This window comes from Manis pentadactyla, chromosome 4 (genome assembly GCF_030020395.1).
Source record: "Manis pentadactyla isolate mManPen7 chromosome 4, mManPen7.hap1, whole genome shotgun sequence".
NCBI classification, from domain to species: domain Eukaryota; kingdom Metazoa; phylum Chordata; class Mammalia; order Pholidota; family Manidae; genus Manis; species Manis pentadactyla.
The window spans coordinates 24,572,322-24,592,794 of record NC_080022.1 but is presented as its reverse complement, the minus strand read 5'-3'; the positions used below and the strand labels follow the sequence as shown (position 1 = coordinate 24,592,794).

Here is a 20,473-nt window from a genome sequence, read left to right as displayed (position 1 = left end):
TTATTTCACTCTCCTTCATCATTTCCCTGACCCATGAAGTGTCTTAAAAAAAGCAGAGGAATGGTAGGGAACAGAAGTGCTAAACTGGTAAAGAACGTCTCCTCATCCCTGCTTGTTAAGAATTCATCCAGTATGCTCTAATCTCTTCTAGTTAAATCCCAGCTGCAATCATATTATCATTAAATTAATTATAGATGAGGCTATGTGGGCCTCTGAAATATTAGGCAAATTCTGCACATTAATGGTCACAGAATTATCTTGTATGAAGGCCGTGGACTAAAATTCGGAGACCTCAGCAATTCACTAGAAGTCCCTCAACCTCAGTACAGATGAGAACACTCATCTGAAAAACAAGGGAAAATTACTCACTGTTAACTTCAAACAGATTAGGAGGATCAAATGAGGGGACATGTATGAAAGCACTCTACAATTAAAAGCCCTATACTAATGAAAGCTGATATTTAATGAACTTGTAAGGGTGAGGGGGGATCTTTGATAAAATTAAAAGTTCAAACTGAAGTTCCACAAGACAGCCTTAGTACTTCTGTCTGCTATTCTACCATCACCTGCCTTTCTTTGCACTTGCTGTGTAACCTTCACGTTCTTTATTTTTAAAGGAAGAATACTTCTCCCGTCGCCCAAGTCTATCTACTAATTCCTCTGCTCCCCATCCCTCCTGTGACCCCATTCTGTCCTTCCATGTCTTTCTTACCTGTCCACCCCCTTCTTCACACTTCAGTTTACCACCCCCTCGCTCTGTTCTCTAACCTCCTGGTTGCAATCTCAGAAACTGGTTTCCTTTCTATTTTTATCGTACCTAAGAAAACCTATTGCCTTAGAGCACAAAGCCTTATTTTATTCAGGCCACTAAAAGTGCAACACCAGACACACCCCACCTATCCCTCTCTTAAGGCTATAAAATCAAGAGCATTAACAAGCTGGACCTGACAAGTATGGCCAAGAGCAAGGATGGTTTCCAAAGGACGAAAGACTTCCTCACTGGCCTTTGATTTACATTTTTTTACATACGCAATCCATGTGAGGCACACAGCACAAAATGCACTCAGTAAACTATCACCCCATAAAACGGGCAAAACATTTAAACAACATCAGAGTGAACTGAATTTATCTGTTAAAATTCTTCAACTCCCTTTGAGGTAACTGGAAACACCGTAGGACAGAAAAACATAGCCAGGCTGAAAATCTCTGCTTTAGGTAACATTTCACTAGATAAGGGTGCCAAGGACTCTTCTCCCACAGGGGCATAGATACCAAATCTTACTAAGCTGAAGCAACAGGTTTCCTTCTTTCTTTAATAATTTAGACAGGTTTGCTAAAGCCTGGTGCCTCTGACAAATCCACAAGGAACCAGAGATCAGGTTGGGGCAGCAGGTGGACAATTCAATCACTTCTTGGCCTTCACCAAGTCCCCGCCCCCCCTCACCGGGCGGTTCCAAATGCCTTCCTCCTGCCCAGTCCTGGAGAGTCAGGAAGAAGGATGGCCCAAATCCACCCTTGGTAGGTTACCGCTTGGGCTCCCTCTGCTCTCCCTCAGAAATCCAAGGGCCAAGGCGCGGCATCGCCCTCGGGCTAGGCCTTCGCACTTCCCCGCCCCCTCCTCCGTAAAGACCTAGAATTCCCGCCTCCCCGCGCGGGGCGGGAGAAGCCCGGGCTTGCTCCCTGCTCCTCCCCAAGCAGGACGGCGCGGTGCACCCCTCATCCTGAAGATGGCTATCCACATCCACACCTCAGGCCGATCAAGGCCCCGCTCTCCCGAGACTCCCCTCCCTCCCCCACCTGAAGACAGCGATCTCCTCCCAGGCAACAGCCGTAATGGGGTCGAAGGCAGAGGCATTCTCCATCCACCTACACCTCCATTCTCTCCGACCCCCACTGGAGAGGGAGAACCGACGTCGCTCCCTGCTTCTCTGGTGACCAAACAGCCTCTATTTTCCTGAGCAGGGTGGGGGCATCTATGGCCCGCCGACGTGGAGGTGGGAGGCAGGGAAACGACCCCCTCCCGCCGCCATCACCTCAGGAACGAGAATGGGCCCTTCTCCTACCAGGGTGAGGGCCTCCCAACCCTTCAACGGGGCGGACCGTGTTCCCAGCCCCCTGGTGAAGCAACAGGCGCCCCCATACCCCTCCCAGCTGGGAAACGCCGACCCCCAGTCCCTCCCGCTCTTCACCTCCGGAAGCGGGGCCGAAGCCGGGCGAAAGACTGCGCCTCACTCCGCCCCCTGCGCCATTTTATCGCCCCCTTCCCGACCTCCCCCACCCCGAGGCAGCCGGACCAGCGCCAGGGGGCGGGCAAGCAGGCCTTGATTGGCAGGAGGTAGCCCCGCCTCCCAGGGGTTGCGCCTCGCGCAAGCGCTGTAACCCCGCCCTTCGCACCGCCTATCCCGGTTAGTGGCCCCACCCCGTTTAGTCTCATCGACCCACTCGGCTCTCTGCTGCTCCTGACTTTTTTCTCAGGAAGGTTCCAGGACGAGGAAGCCGAGCGAAGAGCTCAGCTGATGCAACCTAACCTGATCCACGCTACAGTTCCCGCATACAGCGGCGGCGGCGGCAGCGGCGACTGAAGAAGGGTCCAGCGTGGTTACCAGCCTGAGCGCGGGAGACAGGGTCAGCGGAGCAATGGGGGACACTCTGAGCCCTGAGGAGAAGCTGCACCTTATTACCCGGAACCTGCAGGTCGGGCCTCAGGGTTGGAAATGCGCCGTTGGAGGCTGGGGGCCCAAGATCCATTGATTCTGAGCCCCATTACTGGGGTCCCAAGTGTGTGGGGTCGGGGACTCCGCGCTGAGAGAAACTGCATACTTCACTTCTGGTCGGTCAGTCAGTCAAACAGCAATTATTTGGGTAGCACAGAAAGCACTGGGGTCACCTCCTATGTGCAGTACCTTGCATCGGCCGGGGTTTGAATCCAGGTCTCGCACCCCTTCACCCCCGCCCCCATGTACCAGGCCCTAAGGATATGTCAGGGCCCTGCCCTCCCAAAGCTTGTCTGGAGGGAATCACACGTACGTTTAAAATGATCCATAATCCAAAGAATTAACGTGTGAAGCAAGTACTGGAAAGTACTATACCTGGAATTTTGAAAGATAATTAGGGGAGAGGGCTGGGGAGTGTCAGGGAAGACTAAGGGAGTCACCTCTGAACTGCTTGATGGATGCAGATTACCTCTTCACCCCGCATATGCTCCTGCTGTTTCCAAGAACCGCAGAAGCATAAGTTAACCAGAAGAATGGAAGGAGGGAGGGAGAAGAAACCCAGGTCAAGAACCAGAGGGAAGAACAAACACTATGGTTCAGAGAGAAAGCTAATTCAGCTAGAGTGAGCAAAGTGCAGATCAAGCACTTAAATATTTATATTGTTCATTCCTTTGTCTCCTTTAGACAACTGACTATTGTCACATTAGCAGGAAGGCCTTTCCTGTTCACTTTATTTAAATAAACCCTCTACCACCAGAACTGCCTCATCCCTTGCTCTACTTTTTTTGTTTCTCCAAAGAACTCACTACCCTCTGATGTACTATATATTTTTTAAATGTTTACTTTTTAAAATGTGTTTTTTATTGAAGTATAGTTGATGTACAATATTATATTGGTTTCAAGTGTACAACACAGTGATTCAACAGTTACCCACATTATTAAGTCCTCACCCCACCTAGTGCAGTTACTATCTGCCAACACAGGAAGACATTACAGAAACATTGACTATATTCTTAATGCTGCCCTTCCATCCCTGCGACCAACTTATATTAGGATTGAGATTTTTGTGCCTCTTTATCCCCCTCCCATGCATCCACCCCACAATTCAGTGCATTTTACTTTTTTTGTTTAAGAGGGGTAGGCAGGGACCAGGTCATGAGGGCCTTTAGACTGCATTTAAAATTGGGATTTATTCTAAGAGCAATGAGACGCTGGTTGATCCACAGCTTGGTTTGTTTGTTTTTTTGAGATACACTTCACATACCATAAAATTCACCCTTTTAAGGTGTACAATTCAGTGGGGTTTAGTACAACCACAAGGTTATGCAGTTATCACCATTATATAATTCCAGAACATTTTCATCACCAAAAAAGCCTTGTAGCTATTAGCAATCATTGCCCATTCTTCCCTTCCCCTCAGCCCTAGGGTAACATGATTTACTTTCTGTTTCTAATTTGCTTATTCTGAACATTTCATGTAAATGGAGTCATGTAATATGTGGCCTTTGTGTCTGACTTCTTTCATTTAGCATAATGTTTCAATATCGGTACTTTATTCCTTATTACAGCTGAATAATATTCCATTATATGGATATACTACATTTTGTTTCTTCATTCATAAGATGATGGACATTTGGGTTATTTCCACTCATAACTTCATCTTAACCAGAGATTTTTAACATGCTTCCCCATAGCCAGATCCTTTGTTTCCTAGCCTCTCTCCATGAAATAGTGCTGGCCAGGGACAAAGGATATACAAAGCTAGTGGTGTTGACTCAGTCAGTTTTTAAAGGGTAAGTGATAAGCCCTTTCCTTGGGGAGTGAGAACTCTCCAAGTGTCCAAATAGTCAGGGGCTCAGAGGATGCAGGATCAGGCTCCATCCAGCTTGGAACATAAGATTTTAACAAGTCCTGCTGATAAATTATTTAAACCAAGGAAACAGTATTTGTCCTTCATGGTTTCTAATAGCCTCTTCAAAGGATCACTTAACAAAACACTAAGGTCTCTATCAGCAGCATATACCAACTTCTTAGGATTTTCCCAATGTTGTTTCAGGGCAAAGGGAAATCATTAAAGTATTCAAATAGGTGAATGAGTTCATCAAATTTGGGGTTTTAAAGATCTCTTGGCTACCTTTTGGAACATGGAGAGAACAAGAAGAGATATGAGAGACCTGTTAGGGGTTCTTAACAGTAAACCTGGTGTGATCAAGTGGTGGCCTAGACTAGAGTGGTGGGAAGGTGGAGAGAAGTAGGAGGTTTTAAGAACTGTTTTGGAGTAACTTGTGCAACTTAATGAATGATAGTACCATTTACTGCACTAGGGGTGAAATTATAAGTGAAAAAGATGATTAGGGAGGAGGGAGGAAGGTGAGCCTGAGTTTAATTTTGAACTGTTGAGTTTGAATTGACTGGATTTTTAACAAGTGCACAGTTCCATATATAGGTTTGAGCAGGAGACTTGGTAGTTACTAGCTCGTAAGTAGTAACTGAAGCAACTAAAAGGCATCAGTTAGGGAGGATGTAGAGTAAGAAGAGAATACTTAGGGCTGCAAGGATTGCTAATATTTAATGATTAGGAGGAAGAACAACTGCAAAGAAACCTGAGTCAACAGCCAGAGAATTAGGAGGAAAACTAGGAGAATAAAATAAAGGAAACCAAAAGAGGAGAGTGTTTCAGGGAGAGAGTGAGGACTAAAAAGCATCCATTGAGTTTAGCAAGATGGAGGTCACCTATGATCTTCGCAAGAGCATTTTCAGTGGTGTGATGCTGTATGAAATTCAAATTGCAAAAGGAGGTAAGGCATAGAGACCAGAAGAAGAGACAGTTATTTCAAGAAGTTGGCTGTGAAAGGAAGGAGAGTGAGAGGTAGCTGGAAGGAAGATGTGGTCAGGGACATGCCCCATTCCTCTAACCTCTGTGTCATTTCACTAGAGTGTTACTAGCAACATCACCAGCTTGCAATGGCTCTCACTCAGCTCTGAGAGCATGGCTGGACCTCCCTGCCAGCCCCAAGCCTGGCCCCCCAGTGACACGTGCCTTTGTTTTCCTTGTCACAAGGTAAAGGATGTGCAAGGTAGGGCACCAGCACTGAACCAGCCCTTCTGCTTCCACAATAGGAGGTTCTGGGAGAAGAGAAGCTGAAGGCGATCCTGAAGGAGCGGGAACTTAAAGTTTACTGGGGGACAGCGACTACAGGCAAGCCACATGTGGCTTACTTCGTGCCTATGTCTAAGATTGCAGACTTCCTGAAAGCAGGATGTGAGGTAAGAAGTAGTGTTATATGCCAAACAGTCGCCCTTAGGGAATGGCCGTTAGAGACTTAACAAGGGCAGGAAGGGGGTTTGGAGGTTCTTGGACAAATCCACAGTTTAGTTGTCCCTTATCACTTACCCAGGTAACAGTTCTGTTTGCGGACCTTCACGCATACCTGGATAACATGAAAGCCCCATGGGAACTTCTAGAACTCCGAACCAGCTACTATGAGAATGTGATCAAGGCAATGCTGGAGAGCATTGGTGTACCCTTGGAGAAGCTCAAGTTCATCAAAGGCACTGAATACCAGCTCAGCAAGTAAGTGCTTAACCAGCCACCCTCATCGTGACTCTCAGGCTTCTGGCTAATTATAGGCCTGTGGAGTCTAGACGCTCTTTAAATTTGCTTTGGGAACTGTTTGGCCTTACCTATTAAGAGCTATTAAAAAATGGATACCCTTTGTCCTTTTAATTCGTCCATCAAAAATGCATTGACTAGTCACTCCAACTATTTGTTGGAGGTACACATGTAAGCGTAACAAGTCCTTGGCCTTGTAGAGCTCATAGCACATGGGAGAATGATGAACAATTCAGATTCACTTTCTCCTTCGAGCCTTGGCAAATGATAAAAGAAATGTGAAAGAGAAATATTTCCCTTGTTTCTCACCTTCTCAACAGTTGTTACATCTTATCGTTGTCAGTTTTGTTCATATTTGTAATATTCACATAGATTAATCTTGTGGCCTAATTTTTTAACTTAATTTCCTAAGCAATTCCCCAGTGCTGCCTCACAGACTCTGCACTTATTTTTAAGACCTCTCAAATAAGCCATGTATCTCTGTACTAGTCACTTTTGCATTTAAACCCTTGAAACAACTTTTTAAGGTAAGCATTGTTTTATCCTATTTCACAAATAAGGAAATAGATTCAGATTTAACTTTCCCAAATTCATACAGCTAGAAAATAGAAAAGCCGGAAGTGAACCCAAATCTCTTGCTTGAAAGTTAGTTTTTTTAACTTTATCTAACATCATTTTCTTTACCATTTCCCACTGTTGAACATTAGAGGTTTAAATAAACCATATAAACATCTTTATATAAACAGATGTTTGAGCCTATAGCCTTGGTAGAGTACCTGAGGTTTCATTGATTTTCATATATATTCTAAAGGTATTTATGGAGCATTTGTTCTATGGCAGGCACTGTTTTGGTGCTGGGTATACAAAAGTAAACCGAAACAAAAATCCCTATCCTGATGGGGCTTACATTTCAGCAGGGAATACAGATGAAAAAATGAAAAAAAAGTAATTTATATAGTGTGTCAGATGGTGATAGGTACAAAGCAGGCAGGTGGAGGGGGGCTGGGAGAGGAAGTTCTTGGAGAGTAGGGATTTTTATTTAAATAGGGCAACTAGAGAAGACCTCTATGCTAAGATGAAATATGAAACCTGAAAAGGTGAGTCATGAGAATATTTATTGAGTTCTTACTATATGCCAAACCCTGTTCTAGCTATTGGGATTATAACAGTGAATCATTCAAGCAAGGTTTTTATTCTCCTAAAATTGAACGGAATGTGGGATATGAGAAGAGGAAGTAAATAAAGCTATTTTGCTTCAAAGTCACTTGATCTTTTTCTGCATATAAAAGTGACTTCAAAGGAAGATAGCTTTATAACTACACACTTCACTGTGCCTCTGTTCCAAACACAGCAGTGATAGACAAAAATATAAAAACAAAAAACTGAAACACATAGCCAGGTTCAAAAACAAGGTAAACATCTCTGTGGTAAGAGAAATAGAGCTGAAAAGCAAATTCGTGAGTTGGGCTGAAGTTACAGGCCTGCAGATTCCAGTCTGGAAGCAGGCAGTGGGGACAAAGCAGGCTTCCTGCTGAAAGCCAGAGGAACCATCGTAGAACCAGGCTGTTCGCCATGTAAGAGTGCTCTGTCCCTGATATTACCAAAAAGACAAAAAGGTCTAAAATGCCAAGGAATAACATCCATTTTTTTTTTTTTTAATTAATAATTATTTTTTTATTGAAGGGTAGTTGACGCACAGTATTACATTACATTAGTTTCAAGTGTACAACACAGTGGTAGAACATTTATATACATAATTCGAGGTTCCACATAATTCGAGGTTCCAGCTATCACCCTACCAAGCTGTTACATTATCTTGACTATATTCCTTATGCTATACATTACATCCCGGTTACTTATTTATTTTACCATTGGAAGTCTGTCCTTTTTTTTTTTTTTTTTTTTTGTGAGGGCATCTCTCATATTTATTGATCAAATGATTAATAACATCCATTTTTTAAAAAAGGAAATTATAAAACAGAATAAGGTAGAAATGGAAAAGTCAGTCATTAAAGTAAAACAAAACAAAACAAGAAATCCCACAAGCCAACTTTCAATAGAGGAGATCAACTCTAAACTCAACATAGTTAGAGAAAATTAGAGATTTGAAAGGTATTACTAAGAAATTCACCCAGAGTGCAGTCCAGACAGATGGACCAAAAAAACTGTAAGTGTGTTTTAGATGTGGATAAGGACTTTGTTTCCAGTAGTCTAGCAGACTAGGTACTCTGACCAGCCTTCCTGCTGAAAACAACTAAAACTGCTAGATAAAATATTTTTTAAACTTCCTCACTGTTTCATATTAGTCAATTGACAGATTAGTCAAGAATACTCAGTGTCCAGAAACCAAATGAAAATGGGAATACAAAGGGATATTGTATTTCAGTAATTTAAGATATCTTTAAAAATACTGCTAATTAAGTTATAGAATGTTGTTGTTTGAAAGATACATCTAGATTTCAGAGATATTAATGTTCAAAAAATGCATCTTAGAATCTACAAATACAGTAAGTAGAACACTGGAAAACTACTTGCACTTTGAGGGAGCTCCTTGAATTGTAAATGTTTGACCTTTGGTTTTTGTGGCCTCATGGAGCGCAATGGGGGAAAAGAGAAAAAGGTAAGAAAATCAGAGTCATAGGCCAGGAGATTCCCATATTTGAATAGGAAGTTTTCCATAAAAGAAAATAAAGGATCAGAGGGAAGGAAGTCATCAATGAAATAATTTAAAGACAATGAAAGGACATGGGTTTCTAGATTGAAAAGGCCCATGGTGCCTAACACATTGATGATATAAACCCACACTAAAGTACATTATCTTGAAATTTCAAAACACTGGGGACAGAAAAAAAAGTATTCTACAAACTTCCAAAGGGACAAAAGAAATTGTATACAAAATGTCAGGAATCAGAATGGCTTTGCATTTCTCAAAAGGAACACTGAAAACCAAAGAGCAATGAAGCAAAGCCTTTAAAATTCCAAAGGAAAAGAATTTCCAACCTAACAATCTATACCCATCCAAGCTACCATTCAAGTGAGGGGTACAATATCTGAAAAAAATTATTTTCATGCTTTTATTGGCCATTTGTGTTTCCTCTTCTGTAAAGTGTCTATGCAAGTTTTGGTCCATTTTTCTATTTTTTTTCTTAAGGAGTTTCTTATGTATTCTGGATACCAAATCCTTTGTCATTTATAAAGCATGGGGATAGAGAATTACCCACTGGAACAGAAAAGAGAGTTCAGAAATAGACCTTCACAAATACAGAAAGTTGACATATGACAGAGCTGGAATTTGTAGGTCAGCAGAAAAAGAATAAACTTTTTAAGAAAAACCAGTGCAGAGATAATTGGTTATCCATATGGGAGAAAAACGATCTTTCTATTCCAAACGCATTAAAGATTTAATTAAAGGCCAAACTATAAAATATTTAAAAGACAGTATATAGGACTATCTTATATGGCAGATAAAGACACACAAAAATCACAAATCACTGGAAAAGGTTGGTGAATTCAACTTCATGAAAATTAAGACCTACAGTACATCAAAAGTGAAGTAAAAAGACAAGCCACCAAATGGGAAAAAATATAACACATATAATGGCAAAGGATTAATATCCAGTATCATATGTCAAAAACTATAAAATCAATTCTCAAAAAAGTGAATCATAGCCAGAGACGGGTAAGATTCCTCAAGGGAGGAACAACCTAAGACAGGCACAGTCGCAGGGGGGTCATCAGGTGAGAAATTGGGGATCAACAGAGGTGAGGCTTAGAACCTCACCCCCCCGTTCTGAGAGAAATCTTCTGCATATGTGGATGTTTTATTGCCCTTGTCTAGCTTGGATTAACACATAGTCTATAGGCACATACCTGATCATCTACATTTGCTCTCTTACAACACTAAACTATGTTTTCGACCTTTATCTTGTATCTACCTACCACTTCAGCATTTTATTAAAAATAATAATAATAAAGAGAGAAATGTGGTATCCACATATAAATCAAGTATAAAAACCAAATGAGTATTCATATTTGAACTGTTTATAGTTCATAATGCATGAGCAAAACCAAAAGTTTCTGTGATGACTGCCCTTGTACTGTTCACTATGTAACTTATTCATTATGTAAGAATTTGTTCTCCATGTAAGAACTTGTTTGTTATGCCTCAGAAGATTGGAGACTGACGAAAATTAGGCTTGGGGTGGATTAATGATTGTGCATTGAGCATTGACTCCCCTATACAGAATTTTATTGTCGTTAACAACCATTTGATCAATAAATATGAGAGATGCCCTCACAAAAAAAAAAAAAAAAAAAAGGACAGACTTCCAATGGTAAAATAAATAAGTAACCGGGATGTAATGTATAGCATAAGGAATATAGTCAAGATATTGTAACAGCTTGGTAGGATGATAGCTGGAACCTAGAATTATGTATATAAATGTTTTATCACTGTGTTGTACACTTGAAACTAATGTAATGTAATACTGTGCGTCAACTACCCTTCAATAAAAAATAATTATCTAAAAAAAAAAAAAAAGTGAATCAGTCCAGTAAAAAAGACTTAAATAGGCATTTTGCAGAAGATACCAAATGACTGATATGTATATAGAAAGATGCTTTACCTCTTTTTATTATTCAAAGAAATGTAGATTAAAACTGCAGTGAGAAACCATGTTTTCCAAATTGACAAAATTTTGAATAATGGCAATATTAAATATTTTAAGTAAAATTTATAAAAGCCACTTTGGAAAATAGTTTGCCACTATCCAACTAAAGTTCAAGATTCAAATCTGGGAGTAGGGAAAAGTGGTAAAAAGGCACAAAAATCTCAATCATAATGTAATTTAGTCACAGGGATAAAAGTACAGCATAGAGAATATTGTCAGTAATTTTGTAATATTCTATGTTGGCAGTAACTACACTAGTTGGGGTGAGCATTTAATAATGTAAATAACTGTTGAATCACTATGTTGTATACGTCAAACCGATGTAATATTGTATATCAACTATACGTAAATGAAAAAAATGTTTTTAAAGATTCGTGTCCCCTGTGGTCCAGAAATTCTCCTAGGCATGCACAGAGGAACTTGCACATATAAACCAGGATACACATTTAAGAATGTTTACAGCACATTGCTTAGAGATAAAAACAGTGTAAAACCAGAAAGAAATACATAACTTCAGGAAAGCAGGTATCCTGGAGGGAAAGAAAGTGAAATAGGACTGTGAAGGGGAGCACAGGAGCTCCAGAAGTAATTAGGTCCTTTTTCTTAAACTGACTGATGAGTACACTATTCTACATGTTCATTATTCCTTCTATGTATTTAAGTTTAAAAGACATGAAAGATAGAGAAATTCTGGTGTATATTTAATAGGCATTTCAGAAAAAGAATTTAGGGGAATGGCAAGCTAACAGTACTTCAAGAGATAAGTAAAGAAAAAGATAAATTAAAGCCATCTTAACAAAGGAAACACATAAACATAAAGTAGTATTTTGAATGAGAGGATGGGCCACTCAACATTTTAGAAGCTACCAGGCAGTACTGTCTTGGAATATTTTAAGATTGGGAGAGCTAATTAATGTGCTTTAGGTTGAAGCTGAGGCCCAGGCCCGGTCTTACAGCTGTCCCCAATTCCTTTCCTCTTCAGAGAGTACACACTAGATGCGTACAGACTCTCCTCCATGGTCACACAGCACGATGCCAAGAAAGCTGGAGCTGAGGTCGTAAAGCAGGTGGACCACCCGTTGCTGAGTGGTCTGCTGTACCCTGGACTGCAGGTACTCAGGAGGAGGGTAGAGTTGCCCAACCACCTTTTCCGCCCTTTTTCTAACACTGATCATGAAACCTACCTTAGCCCCCGCTGGACTGATGTACCCCCACCTGCTGCGGGCTTTCCTTCCCTCCCCCTCCCGCTGACTCCCCAAACACTCTGACTCTTCAGGTGTAAGTCCGCCCCTGCATATCTGTCCTTTACCACACTGCTCATCTCACACCTCTTCTTTATGTTCATAATTGAAGAAAAGGCATTTCAGAGTGATGTCTGAAAGTAAATTTTAGGGATGATCTTATTTTCTATTAAACAGAACTAACACATGTTGTGTGTGTATAATCTGTATGAGCAACAAGAGAGATGAAAAATCTCAGCCCAAGCTGTCAGTGCTAGTTACTAGCTCAGGAAGGTGGGATGAAAATGTACATAGACTTAACTTTTTCTTTATGTATTTATATAATGTTTGATTGAAGGAATCAAGTCTTTCCTTGTCATCTCAAAATGATCTTTCCAAAGGTTAAACCCAGAGACATTCTGGATCTGCACTGTCCATGGTAGTCATAGACACAGTCGTATGTCACATGTCATATATGGCTATTAAAAGTATTAAAATTTTTAGTTCTCCAGTCACATTTGGCTGTATTTCAAGTACTCACAAACTGTATGTGGCTAGTAGCTAACCTATTGGACAGCACAGCTATAGAACATATTCATCATCACAGAAAGTTCTATTTAGACAGTACAGTTCCGAATTCTTCCTTCTTGCTCACCTTTCTCTTCCTCCTCCTTCTCCCCACCTCCCCATCCTATCAGATACTAGATTTGGTCAATTCTACTTAAAAATCCCTTAAATTCATTCTTGCTCTATATCCCACTGACTGAGCTCTTCATTATTTTTTACCTGGATTCTTAAAGCAGCCCTCCAACTATTTTCTTTGTCTCCAACCCACAGGGCTCCACTCTGTTCTCTGTCCTCTTACTGGCATGATCTTTCTGTGCTGCAGGTCATGTTTCTCCTCGCCTTAAAACCATCACTGGCCAGGATGGTGTTGGGCACCCCAGCGTGACCTTCAGGGTCCTTACCTACATTTCTGACCTCATCACTAACCACTCCCTACATCCCCTTGCAGTTGCTGCTTTACAGACTGAATCACTCGTGATTTACCTGCACACATCACACCTCTGTGCCTCCTTACATTTTGTTTTCTCTGCATGATGAAAAACATTTATATGTTCCTCAAAACCAAGCTGATCCTAGGAAGTCTTCATTGCTGAGTGTCTACCAGATAGAGGTCATCTCTAGTTTCTTTGTGTTAGCACTTAGCCCTTGGCACACTGTGTTGAGATGACCTGTGTACACGTCTCTCTCCTCAGCTAGGCAACTGGCTTCACAGAGGGAGAGTCTGGGTCTGATTCATCTGTCTGCCCACAGGGCTGGCACTAGCCTAGCATTGTGTGACAAATAATGATGGTAACTCTTTTCTAGTTTAGTCTTGCCTTTTGTCCTGAGCTCTCAAAGCACTTACTTCTTATGCCACTGATTTGACATTTGTCCCAGGCTCTTACTCAGAAGGTGCCTTTGACATGACTATGGTTTGTCTTCTGTCTTCCCTCCCTTCCCTGCTGGACTGTGAGCTTCCGTAGGGCAGCGACTGTTTTTTTTTTTTTTTTTGCCCTGTGACATCTTCATGGAGTGCTGTTCACTGCAGGCACTCAGCAAACGTTCATGCAGCTCTTCAGGTCAAGGAGGCTGAATGCTGCTTAGTTGTGTTTCCTACCTCTGCCTTCTGAAAACTCTAGTGATTCTCCAAAGTTTCTGATTTCCAAGACCCATATAGAAGAAATACAGTAGGAGTTAATGCTCATGTGTCTTTTTTCCCACAGGCATTGGATGAAGAATATTTGAAAGTAGATGCCCAATTTGGAGGTGTTGATCAGAGAAAGATTTTTACCTTTGCAGAAAAGGTTGGTGTCCTCTTTCCTGTCTTTTTTCTTTTGTGCCTCAGAGGTATGCAGCTAAAGATCATTGAATATGCCACTCCTACCCACTCATAACCACACTGTATGGGAGGTACTATGCTTGTTGTTTTGTGGATGAAAAAACCAAGGGTACAGAGAATAAGAAAGTTGTGCATTATCACACAGTTAGTGAGCAGAAATTAGCATTCAGATATCTCTGACTCAAAAGCCCATGTTCTTGCTGCCCCTGGGAAGCTGCCCCAGACTTGAATTTGCATCTTTCCTAATAGCTCAGTTTCCAGGGAAAGACACTACCAGTCAGAACTACCGTTCTTTCCCTGAGCATTTGGTCCGTGTTGCTCGGGATCTTTTAAAAGCCACTCATCTCTGACATGAGATTTAAAGGAGGAAATAAATCAACACAAATGTGCTGGTCCCTCCCGGCTTCTGATCCACAGATAAGGGAGGAGACATGATGAGTTATCAAAGACCTGAAAGGACCAGCCAGGGGACTCAAGACATAAGAGCGCAAGAGTGATGCTGAGAGAGTACCCTTTGTATTTATTGAGCAAATACATGTTAACAACAATAGAATTCTGTGGGGGGGACTTAATAGTCAACCATTAACTAACTCTAAACTTAATCCTGGGCAGTCTCCAGTCACCTGGGGCAGGATGTCTTACATGGTATTGAAACAATAGCAAGGGCAATTAGGTCACAGAAACTGTTTTGGTCTTATTTGTTCTGTTCTTGATCACTTATCAGGAATTACAGGAAAAATAATCAAGTCATATATGATTATACATTTGATTTTCATACTTGATTTATATATTAATCCCACATTTCCCCCTTATTTTTTTAATAAGGAACACCAAAACAGAGGGGCTTAATACAAGCAAGAAGTCCGCTTTTAAATTTAGGTATTAACTTAGCTGGGCGAAAGCAGCAGAGAATGCCTCACATAAAGGGGGGGATGAGGATCTAAGCCTTGCCTCAGTTGGCCCCCTTCTCTTCACCTGTTGGCCCCCTGCGACTGTGCCTGTCTTAGGTTGTTCCTCCCTTGAGGAATCTTACCCGTCTCTGGCTAACCAGCCATCCTCCGGGGCCATACAGGAAGATAACATGCAGCAAAAAGAGGCATTTGAAGTAGGTCGATGCTTTTCCTCATACTCTTATGTCCAGCCATAATCATAAAAATCACAAAATACAATGATTCACTGCACGGACTTTCACGGGGGTAATGTAGACAGAGAACAATCACTTCTTAGACATTACTTCTTGAAAAGTAGCATAAGCATGTATTGGCTTCAGTAAGCTAGTGATCAAATGACGTACCCACATTACCAGAACAAGAGGACAAATACATAATAGAAGTAAACCTATAAGTATTGGCCATATCCAATGGAACCAAGAAAACCAGTTAGGAAACACAGGCATTTGTGAAAACTTATTAATAATATGATGAATATTGTCTAATTGATTTTGAATAGTTTGAGAAAAATCAGACAAATTAAAACAGTACATTCCTGGAAACTGTTCACATCCCATATGTTCTTTTAACAACAGACATATATAGTAGCCCGATTCTGAAGCACTGCAACTCGCACTTCTCCTAGCTCTTGATTGAGTTCAGATAATACAGAAGCAGTCAATTTCATTGTCTTATTGTATACACAGGCCAGCTTAGATATCTCTTTTTGCATTCCAACGACAAATCCAGGAACTGGCGGGATGAGTGCCGCTGCAACTGCAACAGAGGTGGGATCTAAAAGCTTCAAGTTGTCATCACAATCAGATGGCAGAGCTCGGAGAAATCTTTCATGACTATTTCCAGGGTTATCTATTAGAGCAGGAAGGATGCATCCCCCACCACATTTACCTTGATAATGTGAAGAGAGGGCTTAGGGTGTGGACTTCTACCACCTGCCCTGCCCCTAAGGTGGACTGCGTTGTTGTCTGTTTGCTAGGGCTGTTTAGAGTGAAGTCACGGGTTATGCTGAGATACCCTTCTTTATTTGCAGAACACTCAACCATTCCAGGCCAAGTTGCTCCTGGCCTTTTGAGCTTTAACTGATCTCACCGAAGAATGACTCTAGAGCTTAATGTTTAACACAGTTTTGGTAGGGGGTTTCCTTGCACGTAGTTGCATGGCTCTGACTGCAGATATCCTGCCTTGCTTTTTCCGGAGGCCCTCACCCTATTCTTTTTTTTGTTTGTTATTATTAATCTACAATTACATGAAGAACATTATGTTTACTAGGCTCCCCCCTTCACCAAGTTCCCCCCACACAGCCCATTACAGTCACTGTCCATCAGCGTAGTAAGATGCTGTAGAGTCACTACTTGTCTTCACTGTATTGCACAGCCCTCCTCATGCTCCCCCCCACATGCTAATTATACATGCTAATCGTAATGCCCCCTTTCTTTTTCCCCACCCTTATCCCTCTCTTCCCACCCATCCTCCCTAGTCCCTTTCCCTTTGGTAACTTAGTCCATTCTTGGGTTCTGTGATTCTGCTGCTGTTTTGTTCCTTCAGTTTTTCTTTATTCTTATACTCCACATGAGTGAAATTATTTGATACTTGTCTTTCTCCACCTGGCTTATTTCACTGAGCATAATACCCTCTAGTTCCATCCATGTTGTTGCAAATGGTAGGGTTTGTTTTCTTCTTATGGCTGAATAATATTCCATTGTGTATGTGTACCACATCTTCTTTATCCATTCATCTACTGATGGATATATAGGTTGCTTCCATTTCTTGGCTATTGTAAATAGTGCTGCAGTAAACATAGGGGTGCATCTGTCTTTTTCAAACTGGGCAGCTGCATTCTTAGGGTAAATTCCTAGAAGTGGAATTCCTGGGTCAAATGGTATGTCTATTTTGAGCTTTTTGAGGAACCTCCATACTGCTTTCCACAATGGTTGAACTAATTTACATTCCCACCAGCAGTGTAGGAGGGTTCCCCTTTCTCCACAACCTTGCCAACATGTGTTGTTGTTTGTCTTTTGGATGGTGGTGATCCTTATTGGTGTGAGGTGATATCTCATTGTGGTTTTAATTTGCATTTCTCTGATGACCAGTGATGTAGAGCATCTTTTCATGTGCCTGTTGGCCATCTGAATTTCTTCTTTGGAGAACTGTCTGCTCAGCTCCTCTGCCCATTTTTTAATTGGATTATTTGCTTTTTTTTTGTTGAGGTGCATTGCCAGAGTCTAGCTCCAGCAGAGGGGTGTGAAGCCCAAAAGGATGAGACGGAGTCGGTGCACGGAGAGACAGGACACAGAGTCAGATGGAGGTGGTCTCTCGACAAAGTGCCGATGGCAGCTTTATTTATACCATTTTGCACAAGGATATGATTATTTTTTATTGTTCTGTTGATTAATTGGTATCCATAGTTGATTAATAGGTATAGGCAAACTTTTTCTTTCTTCTTCTTTCTAATCTATTCATGGTTGGTCAAGTGTTAGACAGGTGATCATTTTCTGTTCCTTGACCGAAACTTTTCCTAGCAACATGTACTCTTTTATGTTTTATGTTTCTATGCAACGCAGTTTCTAAGTAGTGCATGTGACCGTAGGAGCGTGCAGTATGTAGCAGTGACTATGGAGTCTATCAGCTCAGGGTGAAATACAGGTCACCTACTGCCACAATTAGCTATGATTCTTTCCCACAAAAATATTCTTAGAGGCTTTAATAAATTTATAACCAATTTAAAATCATAAACTCATATCTTCATTATACACCTCTTTATAGGGCACAGTAAGCAGCAAACTAAATTTCCCCTTCTTATCTACATTTCTCTTTCTTCTGTGTGGATACCAAAATCTCCCTGACATATAATACACAGGTCTCCATGACTCCACTACTGCAGGGACTAAACAAGTTCTTACATGGTGAACAATGCAAAGACATTCATATCATATAAACTGTTTCTGTTTTAACTACAAACTTCAAACTATAAACAATCAAGTCAAATATGATGTATGATTATTCATTTGATTTTTATACTTTATATGTGAATCTCACATTTTCTCCTTTACATTTCTAATAAAATGTTGATGTAGTAGGTAGATGCAAGATATAGATAGAAAGCGTAATTTAGAACTGTAAGAAGGCAAGTGTAGATGATCAGGTCTGTGCCTATAGACTAGGTATTAATCCAAGTTAGACAAGGGCAACAAAACATCCACAGGTGCAGACAATTTCTCTCAAAACTGGGGGGGGGAAGGTTCTAAGCCTCACCTCTGTTGGCCCCCATTTTCTCACCTGATGGCCCCCCTGCAACTGTGCTTGTCTTAGGTTGTTCCTCCCTTGAGGAATCTTACCCTTCTCTGGCTAACCAGCCATCTTCCAGGGCCATACAGGGAGATATAAAGCTGGTAAGTGAGAGAGAAGTAATGTTCTCTGAAAATGTTAGTTTTTCACTTCTTTGCCGATTTATGCCCTGTGGCTTCTATGCCCAGCACTTGTCTTGAGGTATCTTTACTTCTTGGAAGAATTATGGTACTTGGTAATTTCACGTATGAGGCACAAATTCTAGTAAAGGGCTGTAATTAGGAAGGAAGAAGAAAAACTATAGAAATAGCAAAAAGAAGAAAACATGAGAAGATGGATTAAGTGTCAGACAAGGTTATTCTATTCAATATTCTCTCATAACTCTATTTCTATAAGACTCTGCATCACTAGTTTCACTAGCATTGTAATAAAAAAGGGGGGCATTCTCACTTAGTGGAGATGAGGCGGTCAATGTTTGACTAACTAATAGTAGGTTTTGGTATTTTATGCCAAGATCACTATCTGGCCCCTGCGTGTTCCATTCTTCAGGAGCACTGTCCTGAAAAGCTTCTGGGAAATTTATGTTCTCATCCTTTCCACACTGCTCAGCAAAGGTTAGTTAACCCTTAGTAAAAATGCAAGTAAAAGCAAAGCCAATAGTAGAATGGAGAAAAACAAAATCAAGGTGGGTAATAGGGGGAGCCAGCTGTGAAGGCCCCTGCTTTGTGGGGGTCTTCCTCCAGCCTGAGCTTTGCTACATAGCTTGAGTAGCATGGCTCCCGCCAGTGCATGAGCTCTTTATATATTTTGGATGTCAACCCTTTATCGGATCTGACATTTATGAATATATTCTCCCATACTGTAGGGTACCTTTTTGTTCTATTGATGGTGTCCTTTGCTGTACAGAAGCTTTTCAGCTTGATTTAATCCCACTTGTTCATTTTTGCTTTTGTTTCCCTTGCCCAAGGAGATATGTTCATGAAGAAGTCGCTGGCCCTCATCCTTTCTGTCTAAGCTCAAGGTCCCTGTCTCATTCCCTCCTCTACAGATGGAGACCCTAGCTGCTGCTAGGGAAAAGGGGCAACGACCGTTTTGGCTGCTTCATGCTGAGAGGGGGCCCATAAAGGGTGCAGTTAGGTCTCCAACAGTGGTCAGTTGAGAGGGTCTTGGAAGATTGGCACTTCTATTCAGGGTTCCATTTCTATTACTATTTGCAGTTTTATGGCTTCTAGGCAAGATAGAACAAATCATGTTATTAGGTTAAGTAGCAACATCTAGAGTTGGATTTTCCTTTTTGGGGCAACTTGACAAGATAAAGAATGCGTGGCTGAATATGAGGACTAGAAACAGTAAAATTTTAATTGAAATAATGGGAGAAAACTAAAACATCTGGAGAATCATAGCTAGATATTTTGAGGAAACTAGAATTCTGGATCTAGTCTACGTCCCAATGACTAGTATTAGGATTTAATATAGATAAGGCTGCATTATTGAAACAATACTTTTCTCTGAAATCACCCTCATTTTTATTAGAATTAACTAGATTAAGAAAATAATTAACACTTGGCTTGACTATTTGCATAAGTGCAGCAAGAAGAACAATTAATTACATAGGATCTTTTAAATGTGGTTTGCTGGAATTTTTTATAAGGAATTTCAGATTGGACTTTTAAAGCCCTCTTGAGGCCAGAAAGCCAAGCCAGACTTGCCATCAGGTTGTGCCTGCAGTACCTGTAGATTTGGGTGAATTCCTCTCTTCTTGAGGCTCCCAAGACATTCCTGAGGTTCCTGCACCTGCCAGGAAGTGACCTTCTTTACTGACCTGGTAAGGCTGCTGGGAACCCTGTGAGCAAGGTACCAGGCTTTGTTGGCTTTATAAAGTCAACCTTAGTTCCTTAAAGCTGTCTGTTCATATCTGAGTTTACACACGTGTCTCTCAGGTATAACATTCCTGTCAAAGCCTTGGTAATATAACCAGTGTTTTTAATTGGTCCTCTTACAAGGAAAGCAGATTCTCATTGAGTTTATGCAAATAAACATACTGCTATGAAATATAAAAAATAGTCACTGAGAGTTTTTAAATTCTGGAGGGATTAGGTAGAGAGAAAGATAATGTTTCAATTCTGCTTACAAAGG

The 20,473-nt window shown here is 41.2% G+C and overlaps 2 protein-coding genes across 5 annotated transcripts in view; one reads left to right on the top strand and one right to left on the bottom strand.

Annotated features, from left to right (window-relative positions):
* S100PBP (S100P binding protein) overlaps window positions 1-2,394 on the bottom strand; it is a 31,823-nt gene extending 29,429 nt beyond the window's left edge. Inside the window, exon 1 of one of the 3 annotated variants that reach the window (XM_036885215.2) lies at window positions 2,190-2,394. The gene's annotated coding sequence lies outside the window, so the exon portion shown is untranslated. Of the gene's footprint in view, window positions 1-1,797; window positions 2,127-2,189 lie in introns of those variants that run through there. The other 2 variants (XM_036885212.2, XM_057499955.1) reach the window with 2 other exon arrangements.
* Window positions 2,395-2,475: 81 nt separating this feature from the next.
* The window catches only part of YARS1 (tyrosyl-tRNA synthetase 1), a 36,289-nt gene continuing 18,291 nt past the window's right edge, over window positions 2,476-20,473 (top strand). For both annotated transcript variants that reach the window (XM_036885211.2, XM_036885210.2), the window contains exons 1-5: window positions 2,476-2,694; window positions 5,835-5,981; window positions 6,113-6,288; window positions 11,980-12,109; window positions 13,987-14,067. In XM_036885211.2, coding sequence (XP_036741106.2) covers window positions 2,638-2,694; window positions 5,835-5,981; window positions 6,113-6,288; window positions 11,980-12,109; window positions 13,987-14,067 — 591 coding nt within the window. In that variant the 5' untranslated portion in view covers window positions 2,476-2,637. The remainder of the gene's footprint in view (window positions 2,695-5,834; window positions 5,982-6,112; window positions 6,289-11,979; window positions 12,110-13,986; window positions 14,068-20,473) is intronic.